We start from the raw sequence: 16,956 nt of genomic DNA, 5'->3' as shown, positions 1-16,956 counted from the left end.
CCGCATAATGAGTGCACAAACATTGCTGTACTGCCATCTTCTGGTTGCCTCTAAGCCCCGTGGCTTTGGAAGTTTCACAAGTATCTGCGTGCTCCTTAACCCTTGCCTCCAAAGTGCTGCATGACCGGCGAGGACCATCATTCCCAGCAGAGTCTCAAGACTCGGAGAGAGTTTCTTGAAGGTGTGTGAGTGAGAAACAAATGATTAAAGGCTGGGTGTTGGTGGTGGCATTTGTTTCTGTGCAGCGCTACCTCGTGTACTCCATCCTATGGTCCTTTTCTGGTGACGGAAAGCTCAAGATCCGCTCAGAGCTGGGCGACTACATCCGTCGGGTGACCTCCATTCCACTGCCATCAACTACCAACGTACCCATTATTGACTACGAGGTGAGGGAGGCATATGGCTCACCTGACCCCACACGCACCTGATCACTTGGTAAAGTGAGCGTCTCACACCATGTAGCTTTGTTCTCTCCACTGGCACATGCTAACTTGAAAACACATTTAGGCTGCACAGCATTGTGGGGTTTACATATAAGTTTTATGCAGTGTGTAGGTGTGCCCATAGTGTAGCCTACTATATTCCACCAGACATTAAATGATTGGATGTATAGCCTGCTTACTGAGCAAACCTGTTATCCCCTCGTGTGAGTGACAGCTTGCCTCCACATGCTGTTTTTTTATGAACTGGCCCAACATCTCAAGCAAATCCCTCTTAAAATCGATTGTTGAGAATCTCTGAGCCCTTCCTGGATATAAAAAAACCACAGGGCACTAACCACCCGCTTGCAAGGTATACAAATCAAAATTAAAGATTTCTTACGTGGACGGTTTGTCGCACGCATCACAAGCAGTCGGAATCGATGTTTATCGGCCAACCATTGCAATGTTTACGCCCGTTTGCTACCAGGTGTCGATCTCAGGCGAGTGGGTACCCTGGCAAGCGAAGGTCCCGCACATCGAGGTGGAGACCCACAAGGTGGCGGCGCCCGATGTGGTGGTGCCCACGCTGGACACCGTTCGCCACGAGGCGCTGCTCTACACGTGGCTCGCCGAGCACAAGCCGCTCGTGCTGTGCGGTCCGCCTGGCTCCGGCAAGACCATGACACTGTTCAGCGCGCTGCGGGCACTGCCCGACATGGAGGTACGTGAACGTTGTTTGTCCCACCAGGGCCTGATTTTAGGAAACCGCTGGAACTATGCACTTTTAAATGTGGATTGAAAACTAATTTCTTTAGAACTGTTTTTTTGTTTAACATGTAGGCTTTGTGTTTAATTTGTCCTTCCCCCCCCTGCACCTCCGATTACCACGGTTGGTGACATAATACATATATTTGAGCTGGGTCTGTTTGGGTCGGTGGCCTGGATATCCACACCCAGCCCACCACATTTAGTATACCCCTCCACCTGGCTGTGGTGGCTACGAGTCACGTGTCTACAGCAGTTCTGAATGGACACATTCGTCCTAAACCATGATGCTTATAACAACTGGAATAAAGTAGGTACATTTTTTCCCTATAAAAAATAAGGCCAAAAGGACAGTTTCCCCTTGTTTTTGTAAACGGTGCTCCAAATTTAGTGAAAAATAGCAGAGGTTCAGCCATGTTTCTGCCAAATAGTGGTTAACACAAGGATTGGTGTTCAAACGCTTCTTTTGGTTTCACCCAAGTATTGGGTGGTATTCCTCTCCACTGATGATCCCACGTCAGTGGTGAAAATACCACATTGCTGTTTGTTTATATGACAACCACTGGTGGTTTCCCAAGAAGCAGTACTCATGGTGAGGGTCTGTGCTTCGTTTGAACACCTGGCAGAGGTTGCGAAAATGCACCCCGTGTGACTTGCCCGCCCCCTCCTCCTTTCCCTCCCTACCCGTCGTTGCCGCAGGTGGTCGGTCTCAACTTCTCGAGTGCCACCACCCCGGAGCTGCTGCTCAAGACATTCGACCACTACTGCGAGTACCGGCGCACACCCAACGGCATGGTGCTGGCGCCCGTGCAGCTTGGCAAGTGGCTGGTGCTCTTCTGCGACGAAATCAACCTGCCTGACATGGACAAGTACGGCACGCAGCGCGTGCTCACCTTTATCCGCCAGGTACGTCAGGGTATCCCGATTGTTTATTTTTCTCTCTATTTCTACTTTCTCCGTCCCCCCCCCCCCATACTGACCAAGTATTAATGTCAGATAAGACTTTCCAGTATCAGCTGAGCTTCCAGAAATGAACATTTCACTGCCCCATTGTGCACTGTTTGTCTTAAGCTTTTTGGCTTTTTTTGTTTAATGAAAGGAAAAAGACATCATTGTGTATCTGACTAATCCCCACTCAATGTAGACTCATAACAAATCCAAAACAACTCTGCTCGGCTCATATTAAACTTTCCCTATAATTCCCATACCTCGACCCTCGTGCAACTGCACTGGCTCCCCGTCTATTACCATTGCCTGTTTAAATTCTTCACCCTTGTCTACAAATCCCTTCATGGTCTTGCTCCACCATATCTTTCCACGCTCATTTCTTTCTTTGTGCCTTCTTGCCCTATACGTTCACAATCTTTGCTGTCTGTGTTCCTCCTTCTCCTTGCGCTCAATCCATGGTTTCGTTCTTTTTCTCTTCTTGCCCTCCCCTTCACTGGAACAAACTCCCCCTCCACATTAAACAGTAACCTTCGCTCACTAGTTTCCGCTCCTCACTCAAAACTCATTTATTTTCCCTAGCTCATCCAAAAACCCCTTAATCTTCACCTCGTATCCGCCACTGTTACTTTTCTCTCTTCATATTCTCATATGGCTTTTAGTCAATCCATTCATCATCACTTACTGTTATCAATTTAGCTTTCACCGATTTCACGTATCACAGATTTGGCCATTGCTTCCTCTAATCTATTTAATTAATCTCATTTCCACCATTCCATTCATATGTACTATTGTTAATTCTGTGTAAAGTGCCTTGGATAAGGCGCTATATACATTATTTAGAGATATAAGATAGGGTTATTGTAATATGCTTTTTTAATGCTGGGCCATTGACTTCTTTGACTCGTATTTCAAGAGCAGATGAATTAGTAACCAATGGTGCCGACTGCTTCAGCAGAGTAGCGTTTAAAATCAACATCCTGTCCTTTCCGTTGATGTTGTCAGAATGGCTATGAATTGATGCAGCTCATAGTTCAGATTAAGCACCTCCGATTAGCCACGGTTGGCTACGTACAGTGCGAAAGAAGTTCATACATAAGCACGTAACAATTTACTTCCACTGAGACTAGATGATTTGGCACGAATTGGGGGTCACCATTTGACTCAAGAATCCTTGTTGCTCATTGGTGTGATGGCTGCGGGTTTTACGCGATCAATCGCAAACAGCAGTTCAATTTGAAACAATGTAATCTTGCACGCACAGTTTGATCCAGCCGTGAGCTTTAAGGGTCCATTTCAATCGATGAGTCCTCGCCCCGTTACTTGTGTGCACGTTGCAGATGGTGGAGCATGGAGGTTTCTACCGCACATCGGACCAAACATGGGTGAAGCTCGAGAGGATACAGTTCGTCGGCGCGTGCAACCCGCCCACCGACCCTGGCCGGAAGCCTCTGTCGCACAGGTGAGGAAACGAACATCCTTTTTGTACACTTGGGATTTCCTCAGGGCATTCCACTGAAAAATGTAAGCAAAATTAAATTTTGGTCAAAACTCCAAAGTGGAACCTGCTTATTGTCTCATGAGGCCAATATAATGTTTACACCTGTTTTGCTCACCAACAACAACTGCCATTTTCCACGGTGGCAGAGCTTGTGTCAGACTAGGTGGATTTTGAGGGGCAAGGTATACCACCCATTAACACCACCTAACATCACCGCCATCATCACTCCCACCACTCCTATCACCGTAGCCACCATTACCACAACCATCACCATGGTCATGACTACCACTATTACCGCAACGATGGCTGATACTATCACCGCAACGATGGCTGCTACTATCACCGCTACCATTATCACCGTTACTGCCATTGGTATTTCCGCTAGCACTTTCACCACCGTCAACCCTGGAATCTCTACCATTACTGCTACCACTTACCACGAACATCACCGCCACTACCACTACGAACATCTGCACCATCAACACCAACAATACCAATATGATCATCACCCCACTGTCACACCACTACCATCGCCCTCTAAACTTCACGTCCCCCCGTCCACACGTTAACCTAACTCTGTCACTCTGTAACCCCGACTTCTGTTTGCAGGCTCCTGCGCCACGTGCCGGTAGTGTACGTCGACTACCCGGGACCCGCATCGCTCACACAGATCTACGGCACTTTCAACCGCGCCATGCTGCGCCTCATCCCGGCACTGCGGGCCTTCGCCGAGCCCCTCACTGCCGCCATGGTCGAGTTCTACACCATGTCGCAGGTGAAGAACGGTCCCAGGGGCCTCCGATTAGCGTGGTTGGCTACGTACGGTGCGGAAGAAGTTCAGCATACATACTTACAGGGGTGGCGAGTGTGCGATTTCAGGGGCTGCGTTTGCCACACTTTAGCAGTGCTTGTAGAAATGTATGTTAGTTGAACTTCCTTTGCACCGTACGTAGCCAACCGTGCTAATCGGAGGTGCGGGGGAAGGACAACAAACTAAACACGAAGCATTTCTAAAGAAATGAATTTTCAAACTAGATTTAAAAGTGCATAGCTCCAGTGGTTTCCTAATATCGAAATGAAAGAGCGTTCCAGACGGCCAGTTCCTGCCGTAAAGGAATGTGGAATTTACAGCATCACAGCTTGAAAAGTACCATTAGAAATGAGCACTGCCCTTCGCTGAATTGAGTAGCAATGTACTATTTATGGCACTTTTATATATCGACGTTAGATTGCTGCATGGGAGTTTGAGTACAGACAACCAGACACTGCGCTTGACCCCAGGTCCTATGCAGTCCTCGCTCGGTGATTCCAACACCGTTGTTACGAACCCCAAAGAGACAGAAAATGAGATTGACCAAGAAAATGGGATTATAGTCAGCATCTTGCTGGTGCTAATCAATTTTGACACAACCATTATAAAGCCCCCCCCCCTCATGGGAAAGAGAGACTGCCGAATGTCTAACCCACGTCCACAGTAATGCTGCCTTCTATCCTTCAACACAGCCATTATGGACCCTCTGGTATATAGAGAGAGACAGCAGGAACCAACTTATAGGCATTGGAGCTTTGAAATCCGCACATCATGTTCACTTCGCACGCACGTCTTCCTTCTCCTGCCCACCCACGTGAACCCCACAGGAGCGCTTCACACAGGACATGCAGCCACACTACATCTACTCTCCGCGCGAGATGACGCGCTGGGTGCGCGGAATCGTCGAGGCCCTGCGGCCGCTTGAGAGCCTCCCCGTCGAAGGCCTCGTCCGCATCTGGGCCCACGAGGGCCTGCGCCTCTTCCAGGACCGGTAACCGAGGCACCGCTCGCTCGCTTGCTCGCTCGATCACTCGCTTGGCCGCTCACTCATTCGCTCGCATTTAGCAGTTAACATATGACCAGATTGCCCTGAATGCACCAGATGTCTTTGTGGGATCTTTGAAGCAATGAGGGTGAGACTGAGTGTTGGATGGATGGGTGACTGCCATTGCATATAAGGTGTTATAGGTGTATCGTTGCAAGGGTTACAAGGAGTCAGAAGCTGGAAATACAGCGAAAGCTGTGGGTCTACAGATAGACCTTATCCGCTTACCGGATTGACTTTGTCGGTGCAAAGTTTTGAGTTTATCCTCTGGTATTTGTGGGTTTTTTTCGGATACTGTTGTTTCATCTTACACAAAAGTGGAATTGGCCAAACAACCCGATGCAGGTCTCTCCCGAACAAAAGAGTCCTCATACCCGGCGAGGATTTTCTCGGTAAATGACTGCTGCTACGATGAGTCGTATAACCTTTTGACGGCCAAAACCATGGTTCGGTTCAAGTGAATACATTACCCGGCAGCCTCGTGGACGATGAGGAGAGGCGCTGGACGGACGAGAACATCAACATGGTGGCGCTGAAGCACTTCCCCAACATCGACCGCAAGCAGGCGTTGGAGAGGCCCATTCTCTACAGCAACTGGCTATCCAAGGTGCAAACCCTCCACCACCGCTCCGCACAATTCGTCGGTTAAAGGAAGACTTAAACCAAAGCACAAACAGCTCTCGTGTTGTATATACGCGTACCAGTGCTGTGCGTCTCGGACTGCTCGACATGAGCTTGAAGTAATAATCGGGTTTTTCCACTTTTTTTCTGGCAACAAAACTGAAACATTTTTACAAGGATTCATGTCTGCATTAACCACAAGACCTGCAGTCAAAATGCAAACAAAAAACATACTATGGTAATATATGCATTGTCCTTGAAACTGGTCCACACCAAGGGACAGCTTTTTTATTATATTTTGGTACTGGCAAAGGAGGTCTAATGATGAGCTTGAAGCTTCGTGAATTAAAAGAAAGTATACGTTAACTGGTACGTCAGTGGCGTCACCACATAGACGTTATATTAAAATGGATGGGTGCATTATCAGCGGTGCCTGTGTACCATCGTGCCGCGTGAATCGCTGTGTAGTTGTGCCGGGTTGTGCTGATTTGCCGCATCGCCCCCGTCGCGCAGGACTACGTGCCTGTGGAGCAAGAGGAACTGCGCGAGTACGTCAAGGCGCGCCTCAAAGTCTTCTACGAGGAGGAGTTGGACGTCCCTCTTGTGCTCTTTAATGAGGTCCTTGAGCACGTGCTCCGCATTGACAGGTGACTTTCTCTCCTTTTTTTCCCCCCTAACTCAACATGAGTCAGATACATAGCACCGATCACAGAACAAGAAGGGGGGGGGGGGGGACAAAAATTGTGCGAGAGATCGACGCGGCAGGGCATGGTGAAGGGGGGTAGACTGGGCTCACTGTGCCCCACCCAGGTGGGGGGGAGGACAGGTGACCTCTTAAAAAATGCTGATGATGACGTGTCAGTGAAAGGCAAACGGTCAAAAACGTAGGTCTTCCCAAGTGACCTGAAGACTCGTCTTCGTTGCTGTTGAGTCCTCTTATGTCGGCTGCTGGGAATCTCTCGCAAGCGCGGCTTCCGCTTTAAACCCCCCACGTTCGTTCCGCTTGTTCCGCTGTGCAGGATCTTCCGCCAGCCACAGGGCCACCTGCTGCTCATCGGCGTGAGCGGTGCTGGGAAGACCACGCTGTCGCGCTTCGTGGCCTGGATGAACGGCCTGAGCGTCTACCAGATCAAGGTGGGGCCCACACCCTGACGTAAAAAAATAAATTCAACCTTAGCCGGAAATTGTTATGTGCCGATTTTTTTACCTGTCATAAATCCACACTCCATTGCTGATGTTGGGCTTGTGCTGTATGGAATGAGCGAATGCGAAAGAATGCGAGCAAAGAGGAATGAAGGTGGTTGTTGGCAGGTAAATGCAGTAAAGGCAAATGAAGGTGGTTTAAGTTTCGTGTAAATGTGTATGAAGGGGTTGCGTGTAGTGAGCATGGGGAAAATCTGCCAAGATGGGGGAAATGTTTGCGAAGGTGGGTGAGCTTGAAAGATGTCATCGCCACAGCGGTTGTTGCTTAAATGGATGCGAGTTGAACGCTGCTGCGTCCATTCCCCGCCCGCTCCCCCGACGTCCGCATCTTCCCGCGCCGCAGGTTCACCGCAAGTACACCGGCGAGGACTTCGATGAGGACCTGCGCAATGTGCTGCGTCGCGCCGGCTGCAAGAACGAGAAGATTGCCTTCATCATGGACGAGTCTAACGTGCTGGACTCGAGCTTCCTCGAGCGCATGAACACCCTGCTCGCCAACGGCGAGGTGACCGCTGACGCGCCTCCGAGACGAACCGCGCCGACTCATTTTCTAACTTTGTCCCGCGCTGGATGCGTTGTGGAGCAGCGGGGGGGATGGATGATGATTGTGAATGCAGTGCAAATGCTCTGGTTAATTTGAAGGATTGTATTAATTGAAGGAGTTTTATTTACTTACTAGCCTTTTGCCTGTCCAAGGACGGGTCTATTTCAGTAAATCTGAAACCTGCATGCGAAAAGCAGACCGCGACGTGATGCTCATTGCATCAATTCGTGTGCAATTTGTAAGGCCACTGTGACAGACATTTCATTTAAAGGTTATAATCTCTTGTTCATCATGACGTCATTTTTACTTCTGTCTCAATAGCGTTACGGAGATCGCGTGACGTGCAGGTTCTGCCTTTGTCGTGAGGGTTATAAGTTGATGCTGAGGAGGGGGCGAGGGGGGGGTGTCAATTTGGAAGACGTCACCTCTTCATGATTATTAATGAGAGGGGGGCTGTTCGATGTGGAGTGACGTCACCTGCTCATGCTTATTAATGACGGGGGCTGGCCGACGTGGAGTGACGTCACGTGCGGGACACACAGACATTCTTGGCTCATTATAGTCGTAAATGAGTAATGTTAAGTTGTCGAATATTAGTGCCAACAGAAATCTTCATTCAAACAGGCTTATTTTTTTCTGGATATATCGTTTTACCAACAGGAGTGGCTCTAAGGATAACAGAGATGGCGACGATAATGTGTATGAGATAATTATAATGACAAGATTAAAGCAATAACAATGATGTCTATGCTGATGATGATAACCCTGACAGTGATGGTGATTGTGACATAGATAAAAATGACTACGTTGGCCATGATAACGCTGGAACTGGTGCGATAATGACAGTGATGGTGATGCCGACGACGATCGTGACTACGCCGACGACGATCGTGACTACGCCGACGCCGCCGCCGTCTTCATCGTTGTCTCGTCCCTGTAGGTGCCGGGTCTGTTTGAGGGAGACGAGTATGCGGCGCTCATGACCGGCTGCAAGGAGGGATCTCAGAAGGAGGGCCTCATGCTTGACTCGCACGAGGAGCTGTACCGCTGGTTCACCAGCCAGGTCATGCGCAACCTGCACGTGGTGTTCACCATGAACCCGTCCTCCGAGGGGCTGAAGGATCGCGCCGCTACCTCGCCCGCGCTGTTCAACAGGTGACAGTCGCCGCCCCCACCCCCATCCATTGAGCATTGATTTAACCGCTTGCTGGTCCAGAGTAAACAATAATAAATATAATTTATAATGCGCGCATATTTCCCAAATCGGACTCGACAACTTGGGAGGGTTGGGGAATTGCCGCTAAGCCAACGTAAAGACACGGCTAATTGTCGTTATCCCAAAGTAATTGTCTCTCGCTCAAAGTATAAACACTTGTTAATCACCACTATTCTGACGTCAAGACACAACCTGTCACTAAGATCTCAAAGTAAACATGGATAATTGCACTGAGAATACTATGCTGTTCAGGTGCTTCATTTGATTGTATTTTGAAGTCTCAAACGATAGCAAGGCCTGCTCTCCGATAGGCCAATGCCAATTTATTACAAAAGGTTGCATCGAGGTCTTTGACAAAATATTTTTTAAAAATTTGAATTATAACCCTCTTTCGGTGACCTCTGCCCTGCCCCCCCTCCACTCATTTGAAAACGAATTTCTTAATAACTTTGTTTTGTGTTTAATTTGTTGTCCTTTCCTCGCACCTACAATTAGCACTTGTTTATGTACGGTGCGAAAGAAGTTCTCAACATACATACGAACGCTTTCCCTGCCACAGGTGCGTGCTCAACTGGTTTGGCGACTGGTCAAACGAGGCGCTGTACCAAGTGGGCAAGGAGTTTACGAGCAAGATGGACCTCGAGAAGCCGAACTACGTGCCGCCGGACAGCATGCCGGCCGCGTACGACAACCTCCCGCAGCCGCCGTCGCACCGCGAGGCCATCGTCAACGGATTCGTGTTCGTGCACCAGACGCTGCACGAGGTGCGTTGCTGAGCCTGCACGGCACCTCGGTGGCACGTGCTTGCCTTGCCCATGCACGACCAGCCTGCTTGCCTGCCAGCCCCCACCATACTAGTCTGCTCATCATCCAGTTTTCTCGTATTTATGTGTGTGTGTGCACGTGTCTGTCTTATTGATTTGTTGGCTGTCTGACTGTAAGTCTGTCTGTCTGGTTAATTGTCATTCTTTTTGCCTGCCTATTTGTCCACCCATTTTTTGGCTCTTTCTTGCTTGGTACATTTGTCTGTGTGGCTGCCTGTCTGCCAACCTGTCTGCCTCCTTTTTTGCCTGCCTGTTGTCTGGCTGTTTGTCTCCCCACCTGTATACCTGTCCGCCTGCTTAACTATCTGTCCCTGTGCACCGCACGCTCTCCTGCGTGCGCCAGGCGAACCTGCGCCTCACCAAGAGGGGCAACCGGACGACAACCATCACGCCGCGCCACTACCTGGACTTCATCAACCACTACGCAAACCTCCTGAACGAGAAGCGCAGCGAGCTCGAGGAGCAGCAGATGCACCTCAACGTGGGCCTGCGCAAGATCAAGGAGACCGTCGACCAGGTGACGCCCACTGCCCCGCTGCCGAAGCATGAGCGCGCTGGCACGCGAACAGGTCGTCGGGTTTGGGCTCTGGCCTGACGTTGCTCGGCTGTGCCACCTTTATCGTTGTCGTTTCATTTCTCGTCGTCAGGTGGAGGAGCTGAGGAAGGATTTGTCGATCAAGTCGCAAGAGCTCGAGGCGAAGAACACGGCGGCCAACGACAAGCTGAAGAAGATGGTGAAGGACCAGCAGGAGGCGGAGAAAAAGAAGGTAGGGTGGTGCGTGTGTGGGTAGGGTTGTGTTTTTTGTCATCGTTATTGGTCTCTTTTTGTCAGCACATACTTTGTTAATTGGGATCTGGTATTCATACAGTACATGCTCAGATGATGTTACAGGCCACAATGATTTATTAGCAATATGCACTCCAGTAACATATAAAGCACTCGTGGCATTGTAGGTTTGTAAATGTTTTGCTACTGTTTTAACATTTGGGCACTTTGCTATGTATTAATTAAGAGGAGGGAGGTTTTGAATGGCATTCCATTATTACCCGTATACGGTAGGGTTGGGGGTAATATTAAGTGGTAGCCGCGACATGAATTTAACACGCAGTTTGGAACGACGCGACACGCAGGTCATGAGCCAGGAGATCCAGGAGTCGCTGCACAAGCAGCAGGCGAAGATCGCCGAAAAGAAGATCAGCGTGCAGGAGGACCTGAACCAGGTGGAACCGGCCGTCATCGACGCCCAGAACGGTGAGCTCTCTTGCAAGAGACGAAACCCAAAATTAGCGACAGAAGATATTCCCCAACGCTGTGCGTTGTGTCTCTACTTGAGTCCAAAGCTCAGGTCTTCGGACCATCCCAGTGGCCACCACCAATCGACATGGAACTTTTTTTTTCTGATTGCGTTAATGTACTTCAAGTTAATGTTGTTTTGTGTATGGCACCAGAAGTAGACAACTACTTGAGGTAAATTGTAAGACCATGTTGGTCATGTACAGCCATTTTAAAAAAATTCAGGAATTATAACATATGAAAGCTTTAATAAAATCTTTCAATGTGATGGATACAACGGAGCACGAGTAAAAAAAGGACCTTGAGCTAAATATTGATAGTTGTAAGACTTAACTGGCCATTGCTGAGACTAGTGTAGGTAATGGCCAGCTCTATCAATGTGGGAGGGTTAGTTGGTGGTGAAGGTGCTTGTGTACTTGTGGGGAGCAGTCGTGTGGCGGTTGGTGCGCTGTGCTACCAACCTGACGACCCAGGTTCGATTCCCGCTCACGACCAACACCAGTGACGATTATCCGAACCAGTCCTCGGCATCCCCTCGGTCGACTCAGCCTCAAATGAATATCTGGTGTGATGTGATAACATCGCCACGAGGGAGACAAAGGCGGTCGGGCATGGTGTTGGCCACCTACCCCCTCATGTGCCGTGCCGGTCTTCATCTGTGCTCGCTTACAGAACTTGCCCCAACAGTATTAAGGCTATACGGGGGGATCTTTGTCATGTGTTCTCATATGTTTTTGAATGTCGGTGTCACCATTCACTGGATTTCTTTATTATTTTCATTTCGCAATTTCTTTTGGGCCAAATGTTAAGAATAGTAAAGTCCAGTGGACGGCGACACCGACCATCAAAAAAGTTTTTTTACCAAGGAACAAAACCTAATTTGACCTACTTACGCGTGTGTACACGCATATGCGCGTTTCAGCGGTGAGCTCGATAAAGAAGCAGCACCTGGTGGAGGTGCGCTCCATGGGCAACCCCCCGGCCGCCGTCAAGCTGGCTCTTGAGTCCATCTGCCTGCTGCTCGGAGAGGAGACCAACGACTGGAAGAAGATCCGCCAGGTCATCATCCGCGAGAACTTCATCACCTCCATCGTCAACTTCAACACGGAGGAGATCAGGTGGGTGGGGAGACCCTGATGGCTTACCCTAGCTTTCTATCGCCTTTTTTTTTTGCGTAACTCATCTGACACCCGACGCTAACGCCCATCCCCCGCCATGAACCCCGACAGTGACGTGACCCGTGACAAGATGAAAAAGAATTTCCTGTCGAACCCGAGCTACAACTACGAGATGGTGAACCGTGCGTCGCTGGCCTGCGGACCCATGGTGAAGTGGGCCATCGCCCAGGTGAGTTTGAGGGGCAGCGGGTCAGAGCCTGCTTCATAATCTCCAGTAGTCATTATAGACTTCGAACCTCCGACTTAACTACTCTTAACTTAACTATTGTTATTTTGCCAAGTAAAGCACACTGAGCTATATAGCTCCTTTTTTTAGAAGTGACCTGACCACAAATGATAGCTCAACGAAGTGACTTATCACATGGAAATTTATAGCAGCCAAACATTCGTAGCGTATGTTTTTAAACGTGGGGGGAAAAACCAGAGGACCCGGAGAAAAATCCGCACAACCACGGGGAGAGAGACATGCAAGCTCCAAATATACAAGCGTCAGGGTCGGGATTGAACCCACAACCTCCTGAATACCAGGCGAGGTAGTTAACATCTCGCCACCGCGGCCTCCTGTGCCCTGCAGTTGAACTACGCGGACATGCTGAAGCGCGTGGAGCCACTCCGAAATGAGCTGCTCAAGCTGGAGGAGGACGCGCAGGAGAACCAAGTGCGGGCGGACGAGGTGGAGCGCATGATCCGCCAGCTGGAGGACAGCATCGCACGCTACAAGGAGGAGTACGCGCTGCTCATCTCGCAGGCTCAGGCCATCAAGGCCGACCTCGCCACCGTCGAGGCCAAGGTGAGCGTGGGTGTTCGGGCCACTTAGACTTCAAGATCACGCTTCCAATTAGCACGGTTGGCTCTGTACGGTGTGAAAGAAGTTCAACATACATACGTACATGATGATCTGTAACCTCAAAGGATGTGTCAGAATTTTTAAGGCCTTCAATAGCTTGTCACCTTTTAGTCTTACAGCACTGGCTGTTTTGTGTATTTCTTGCTGTTGTCTAGATTCAGTAGATGCTTCACTTTGGCCTTCTTGTAAATTAAACCAAAATCTTCAAGACACCCAGACAGGTTTGTCTTGCTCCCGAAGCCAGTCACGGACTCAATCACTAATTTGTCATCACATCTTAAGACTAGTCGTTACTTGAGTACATTGTAAAGTAATTTAGGGATGACTTGTGAAATATTTATTTGAGGGTAATATTAATTGATATTCGTTTTATTTTCTTTCCACTCCTCGACGGTGACCTCTCAATTAACCCTGGTGCCGCTCCCTGGTGACCCCCTCTCCCCCCCCCCATCTCCTCTCCCCTCTTTGCCCCTCACCCCAAAAGGTGAACCGCAGCACAGCGCTGCTGAAGAGCCTGGCGGCGGAGCAGGACCGCTGGGAGCAGACGAGCGAGACCTTCAAGAGCCAGATGTCCACCATCGCCGGGGACTGCCTCCTGTCGGCCGCATTTGTAGCCTACGCCGGCTACTTTGACCAGCAGATGCGTCAGATGCTCTTCACCACCTGGACTCACTACCTGCAGCAGGCCAACCTGCAGGTACAAGCCCCTGCTGCATCTCTGAAATCTGAAACAGAATTCCCTTTGTGAATCACGCATCTTTTGTTGAATGAGCTCGAACTCGTCTGTAAAAAAAACATCTTAATGAAGCCCCCATTGGTTTTCCTGAAAGAGATTCGGTTATAGTCGAGTCGTGGCACAGTGGTTGCTGTGAAATGGAGCATAGTAACAACACTGACACGTGTGGTCGGGGTGGCATTTCTCATGCTTTCTGCGTCATGTCGTGAGATGAAGCGTCAGTTCGAAACCATCGCAGATCCGTGTTTCACTCTGTGCTTAAAAGGATGGTCCACGGAATCTGCGTGAAACACCGCTAGTTCTGAAATACCGTCAATGACCTCTTATCCGCAATAGAGGGAGTTGCACTTTGCTCACTTGCTCTGTTGCAGGGAGATGTCAAAATAAAAATATTTAAAATAAAAAGTGATACATTCTCAGAGCTGAAATGTGTTTACCAAATGAAGTAAAATAAACCGACATTAAGATTGTTTTATTTATTTTCTAAAATGTTTGTTTTTTGATGTCACTTCTTAGTTCCGCTCGGACATCGCACGCACCGAGTACCTCTCAAACGCCGACGAGAGGCTCCGCTGGCAGGCGAACTCGCTACCTTCCGACGACCTGTGCACGGAGAACGCCATCATGCTGAAGCGCTACAACAGGTGAGCACGTGCGCTCGCATTAGCTCTCCGATACAACTATGTGATGCGTCATTATTACGTTTAAAATGTCGGTGGTTTCTCGCTACCCCCTCCGCCAACCTGCTTTAAAAAAAAATCATAAAATTACATTATGCAAGGTGGTAATACTGCTTTCCGTTCTCATATCGTAACGTGAATTATTTTTTACCGCCACCACCTCCGTTATAGGTACCCTCTCATCATCGATCCATCGGGCCAGGCGACCGAGTTCATCATGAACGAGTTCAAGGATCGTAAGATCACGCGCACCAGCTTCCTGGACGACGCCTTCCGCAAGAACCTGGAGAGCGCCCTGCGCTTCGGGAATCCCCTGCTTGTGCAGGTGACCACCCTCGACTACAACATCGCTACACATGCCCTAACAGTTGTGTTGGTGATGCCAGTGTGTGAGAGCATTGAGTGAGCTTGGTGTTTTCTTGAAATGTGATTCTGGCCTTGAATAGTTGACACTTTTAAGCGATGAATTTTCACGTATTTATGTTTGGTGAGTGGGGGTCGTGAACGCGTCACGCTTTGTTTCTGCCGCAGGACGTTGAGAGCTATGACCCGATCCTGAACCCGGTGCTGAACCGGGAGGTGCGGCGCACAGGCGGCCGCGTGCTTATCACGCTCGGCGACCAGGACATCGACCTGTCGCCGTCCTTCGTCATCTTCCTCTCCACCCGAGATCCCACGGTACCGCCCAATTTGTCTGTTGCGTTCTAAACTGGAATACGAAACCCCACGACACAATCGAGGCACTTTTTTGTTTCGTCTCCAAAACATTGTCGATTCACGGTGGTACTGACCATTTTGCCTTCCCACATCTCCGCTCGTGACATTCGTTGAGCCCAAAACGAACGTGGTGTTCTCGCTGTCTCTTTCTCTCTCGCTCGTTCACAGGCCGAGTTCCCGCCGGACCTGTGCTCGCGCGTGACCTTCGTGAACTTCACGGTGACGCGCAGCAGCCTTCAGAGCCAGTGCCTCAACGAGGTGCTCAAGGCTGAGCGACCGGACGTGGACGAGAAGCGCTCCGACCTCCTCAAGCTGCAAGGTCGGAAAGCTTGCCACACTGTCCCTCCATCGATACCACCCCTCTGCTCCTGGGAAGCCTGCTCATAGACTAAAAACATTTTTTCGTCACAAAACGCAAGCCCGTTACAACACATTGCATAGCTTACTCTACCAGGTGACATCGTCCGCTGACTAACTGTTCTCCTTTAATTGTATAAGCGTGGTGATCCTGTCCGAATTGCTCAGGAATCGCACGCAGCTGAGGTGTGAGTTTTTGGCAGCTGGCAAAGGATGACATGCCTGATGGAGAGAACTTTAGAGCCGCGTCGTTCATTACTGCTGTGATGTCACGCATTACCCTGTGTTTCACCTCTCATTTGAACAACTAAGTATAGATAGGAGGTGAGCAGGCCTGGTTAGACTGGTACACCTGCCTGGATTGGTCAGTTCAATTGTTCGCAGGGTAGTCTAAACACAGATAACGAGGCTTTCCTGTGTCAATAAATGCCATCATACGTGCATCAAATCGAGCAGGTAATGTTTGATTTTAGATTTGAAAAAGTTCAATCAAGTATTTTCTGTTAATGTGTACCATCATCTATCACATGCGTAAAGAAAAGTGTGTGATTCAGGAATCCTGCCGTGACTCCAAAACTGTGACGATTCATCAAATCGCAGAAGCCTTGAATTGCGACGCCCTCCTTGCCGTTTGCCCGTTACGCGTTTCCGGCCTGCAGGCGAGTTCCAGCTGCGTCTGCGGCAGCTGGAGAAGTCGCTGCTACAGGCGCTGAACGAGGTAAAGGGGCGCATCCTCGATGACGACACCATCATCACGACGCTGGAGAACCTGAAGCGCGAGGCGGCCGAGGTGACGCGCAAGGTCGAGGAGACTGACGTGGTGATGGCCGAGGTGGAGGCCGTGTCGCAGCTGTACCTGCCCCTGTCCAAGGCCTGCAGCTCCATCTACTTCACCATGGAGTCCCTCAATCAGGTGAGGGGGTGGCAAAGGTGGTGGTGCTGGTTCTAAAGGGGACAGCCATTGGGGGTGGATGGGTGGTCGTAGGTAATAGCTGGAAGCAGGATTAACAATAATAAATCGAAAAACATTAATTGAATCACGACCCTGAATTGTGACAATTTCTTGAATTACAAGGGGTGCGAATCAGTTTCTGCACAAGTCACAGGATCCGTAAAAAATATATTTGTGGAAATTGACAATGTAGACATAGATGTTCTACAGCGCTTCTTTGATGTCATTTATATAAACAAGATTATTCTCTTGGAGTAGAGTGGCCGCTAGGTTCCACGAAAACGGAACTGTGAGAATC

The 16,956-nt window shown here is 49.5% G+C and overlaps 1 protein-coding gene across 2 annotated transcripts in view; it reads left to right on the top strand.

Annotated features, from left to right (window-relative positions):
- LOC116947827 (cytoplasmic dynein 1 heavy chain 1-like) overlaps positions 1-16,956 on the top strand; it is a 65,559-nt gene that overhangs the window by 33,220 nt on the left and 15,383 nt on the right. For both annotated transcript variants that reach the window (XM_032964009.2, XM_032964008.2), the window contains exons 39-62: positions 246-386; positions 910-1,143; positions 1,887-2,093; positions 3,473-3,594; positions 4,243-4,408; positions 5,272-5,435; positions 5,967-6,096; positions 6,624-6,757; positions 7,130-7,244; positions 7,657-7,818; positions 8,798-9,012; positions 9,633-9,837; positions 10,241-10,414; positions 10,545-10,664; positions 11,029-11,149; positions 12,114-12,309; positions 12,421-12,538; positions 12,944-13,159; positions 13,701-13,913; positions 14,469-14,596; positions 14,804-14,957; positions 15,164-15,310; positions 15,518-15,668; positions 16,366-16,619. In XM_032964009.2, the coding sequence (XP_032819900.1) occupies positions 246-386; positions 910-1,143; positions 1,887-2,093; positions 3,473-3,594; positions 4,243-4,408; positions 5,272-5,435; positions 5,967-6,096; positions 6,624-6,757; positions 7,130-7,244; positions 7,657-7,818; positions 8,798-9,012; positions 9,633-9,837; positions 10,241-10,414; positions 10,545-10,664; positions 11,029-11,149; positions 12,114-12,309; positions 12,421-12,538; positions 12,944-13,159; positions 13,701-13,913; positions 14,469-14,596; positions 14,804-14,957; positions 15,164-15,310; positions 15,518-15,668; positions 16,366-16,619 (3,987 nt within the window). The remainder of the gene's footprint in view (positions 1-245; positions 387-909; positions 1,144-1,886; positions 2,094-3,472; positions 3,595-4,242; positions 4,409-5,271; positions 5,436-5,966; positions 6,097-6,623; positions 6,758-7,129; positions 7,245-7,656; positions 7,819-8,797; positions 9,013-9,632; positions 9,838-10,240; positions 10,415-10,544; positions 10,665-11,028; positions 11,150-12,113; positions 12,310-12,420; positions 12,539-12,943; positions 13,160-13,700; positions 13,914-14,468; positions 14,597-14,803; positions 14,958-15,163; positions 15,311-15,517; positions 15,669-16,365; positions 16,620-16,956) is intronic.

Source organism: Petromyzon marinus, chromosome 31 (assembly GCF_048934315.1).
Source record: "Petromyzon marinus isolate PM22_M1 ecotype Great Lakes invasive population chromosome 31, UKy_Petmar_22M1.pri1.0, whole genome shotgun sequence".
Taxonomy (NCBI): domain Eukaryota; kingdom Metazoa; phylum Chordata; class Hyperoartia; order Petromyzontiformes; family Petromyzontidae; genus Petromyzon; species Petromyzon marinus.
The sequence above is the reverse complement of the archived record's forward strand: the minus strand, read 5'-3'. Positions and strand labels throughout refer to the sequence as shown.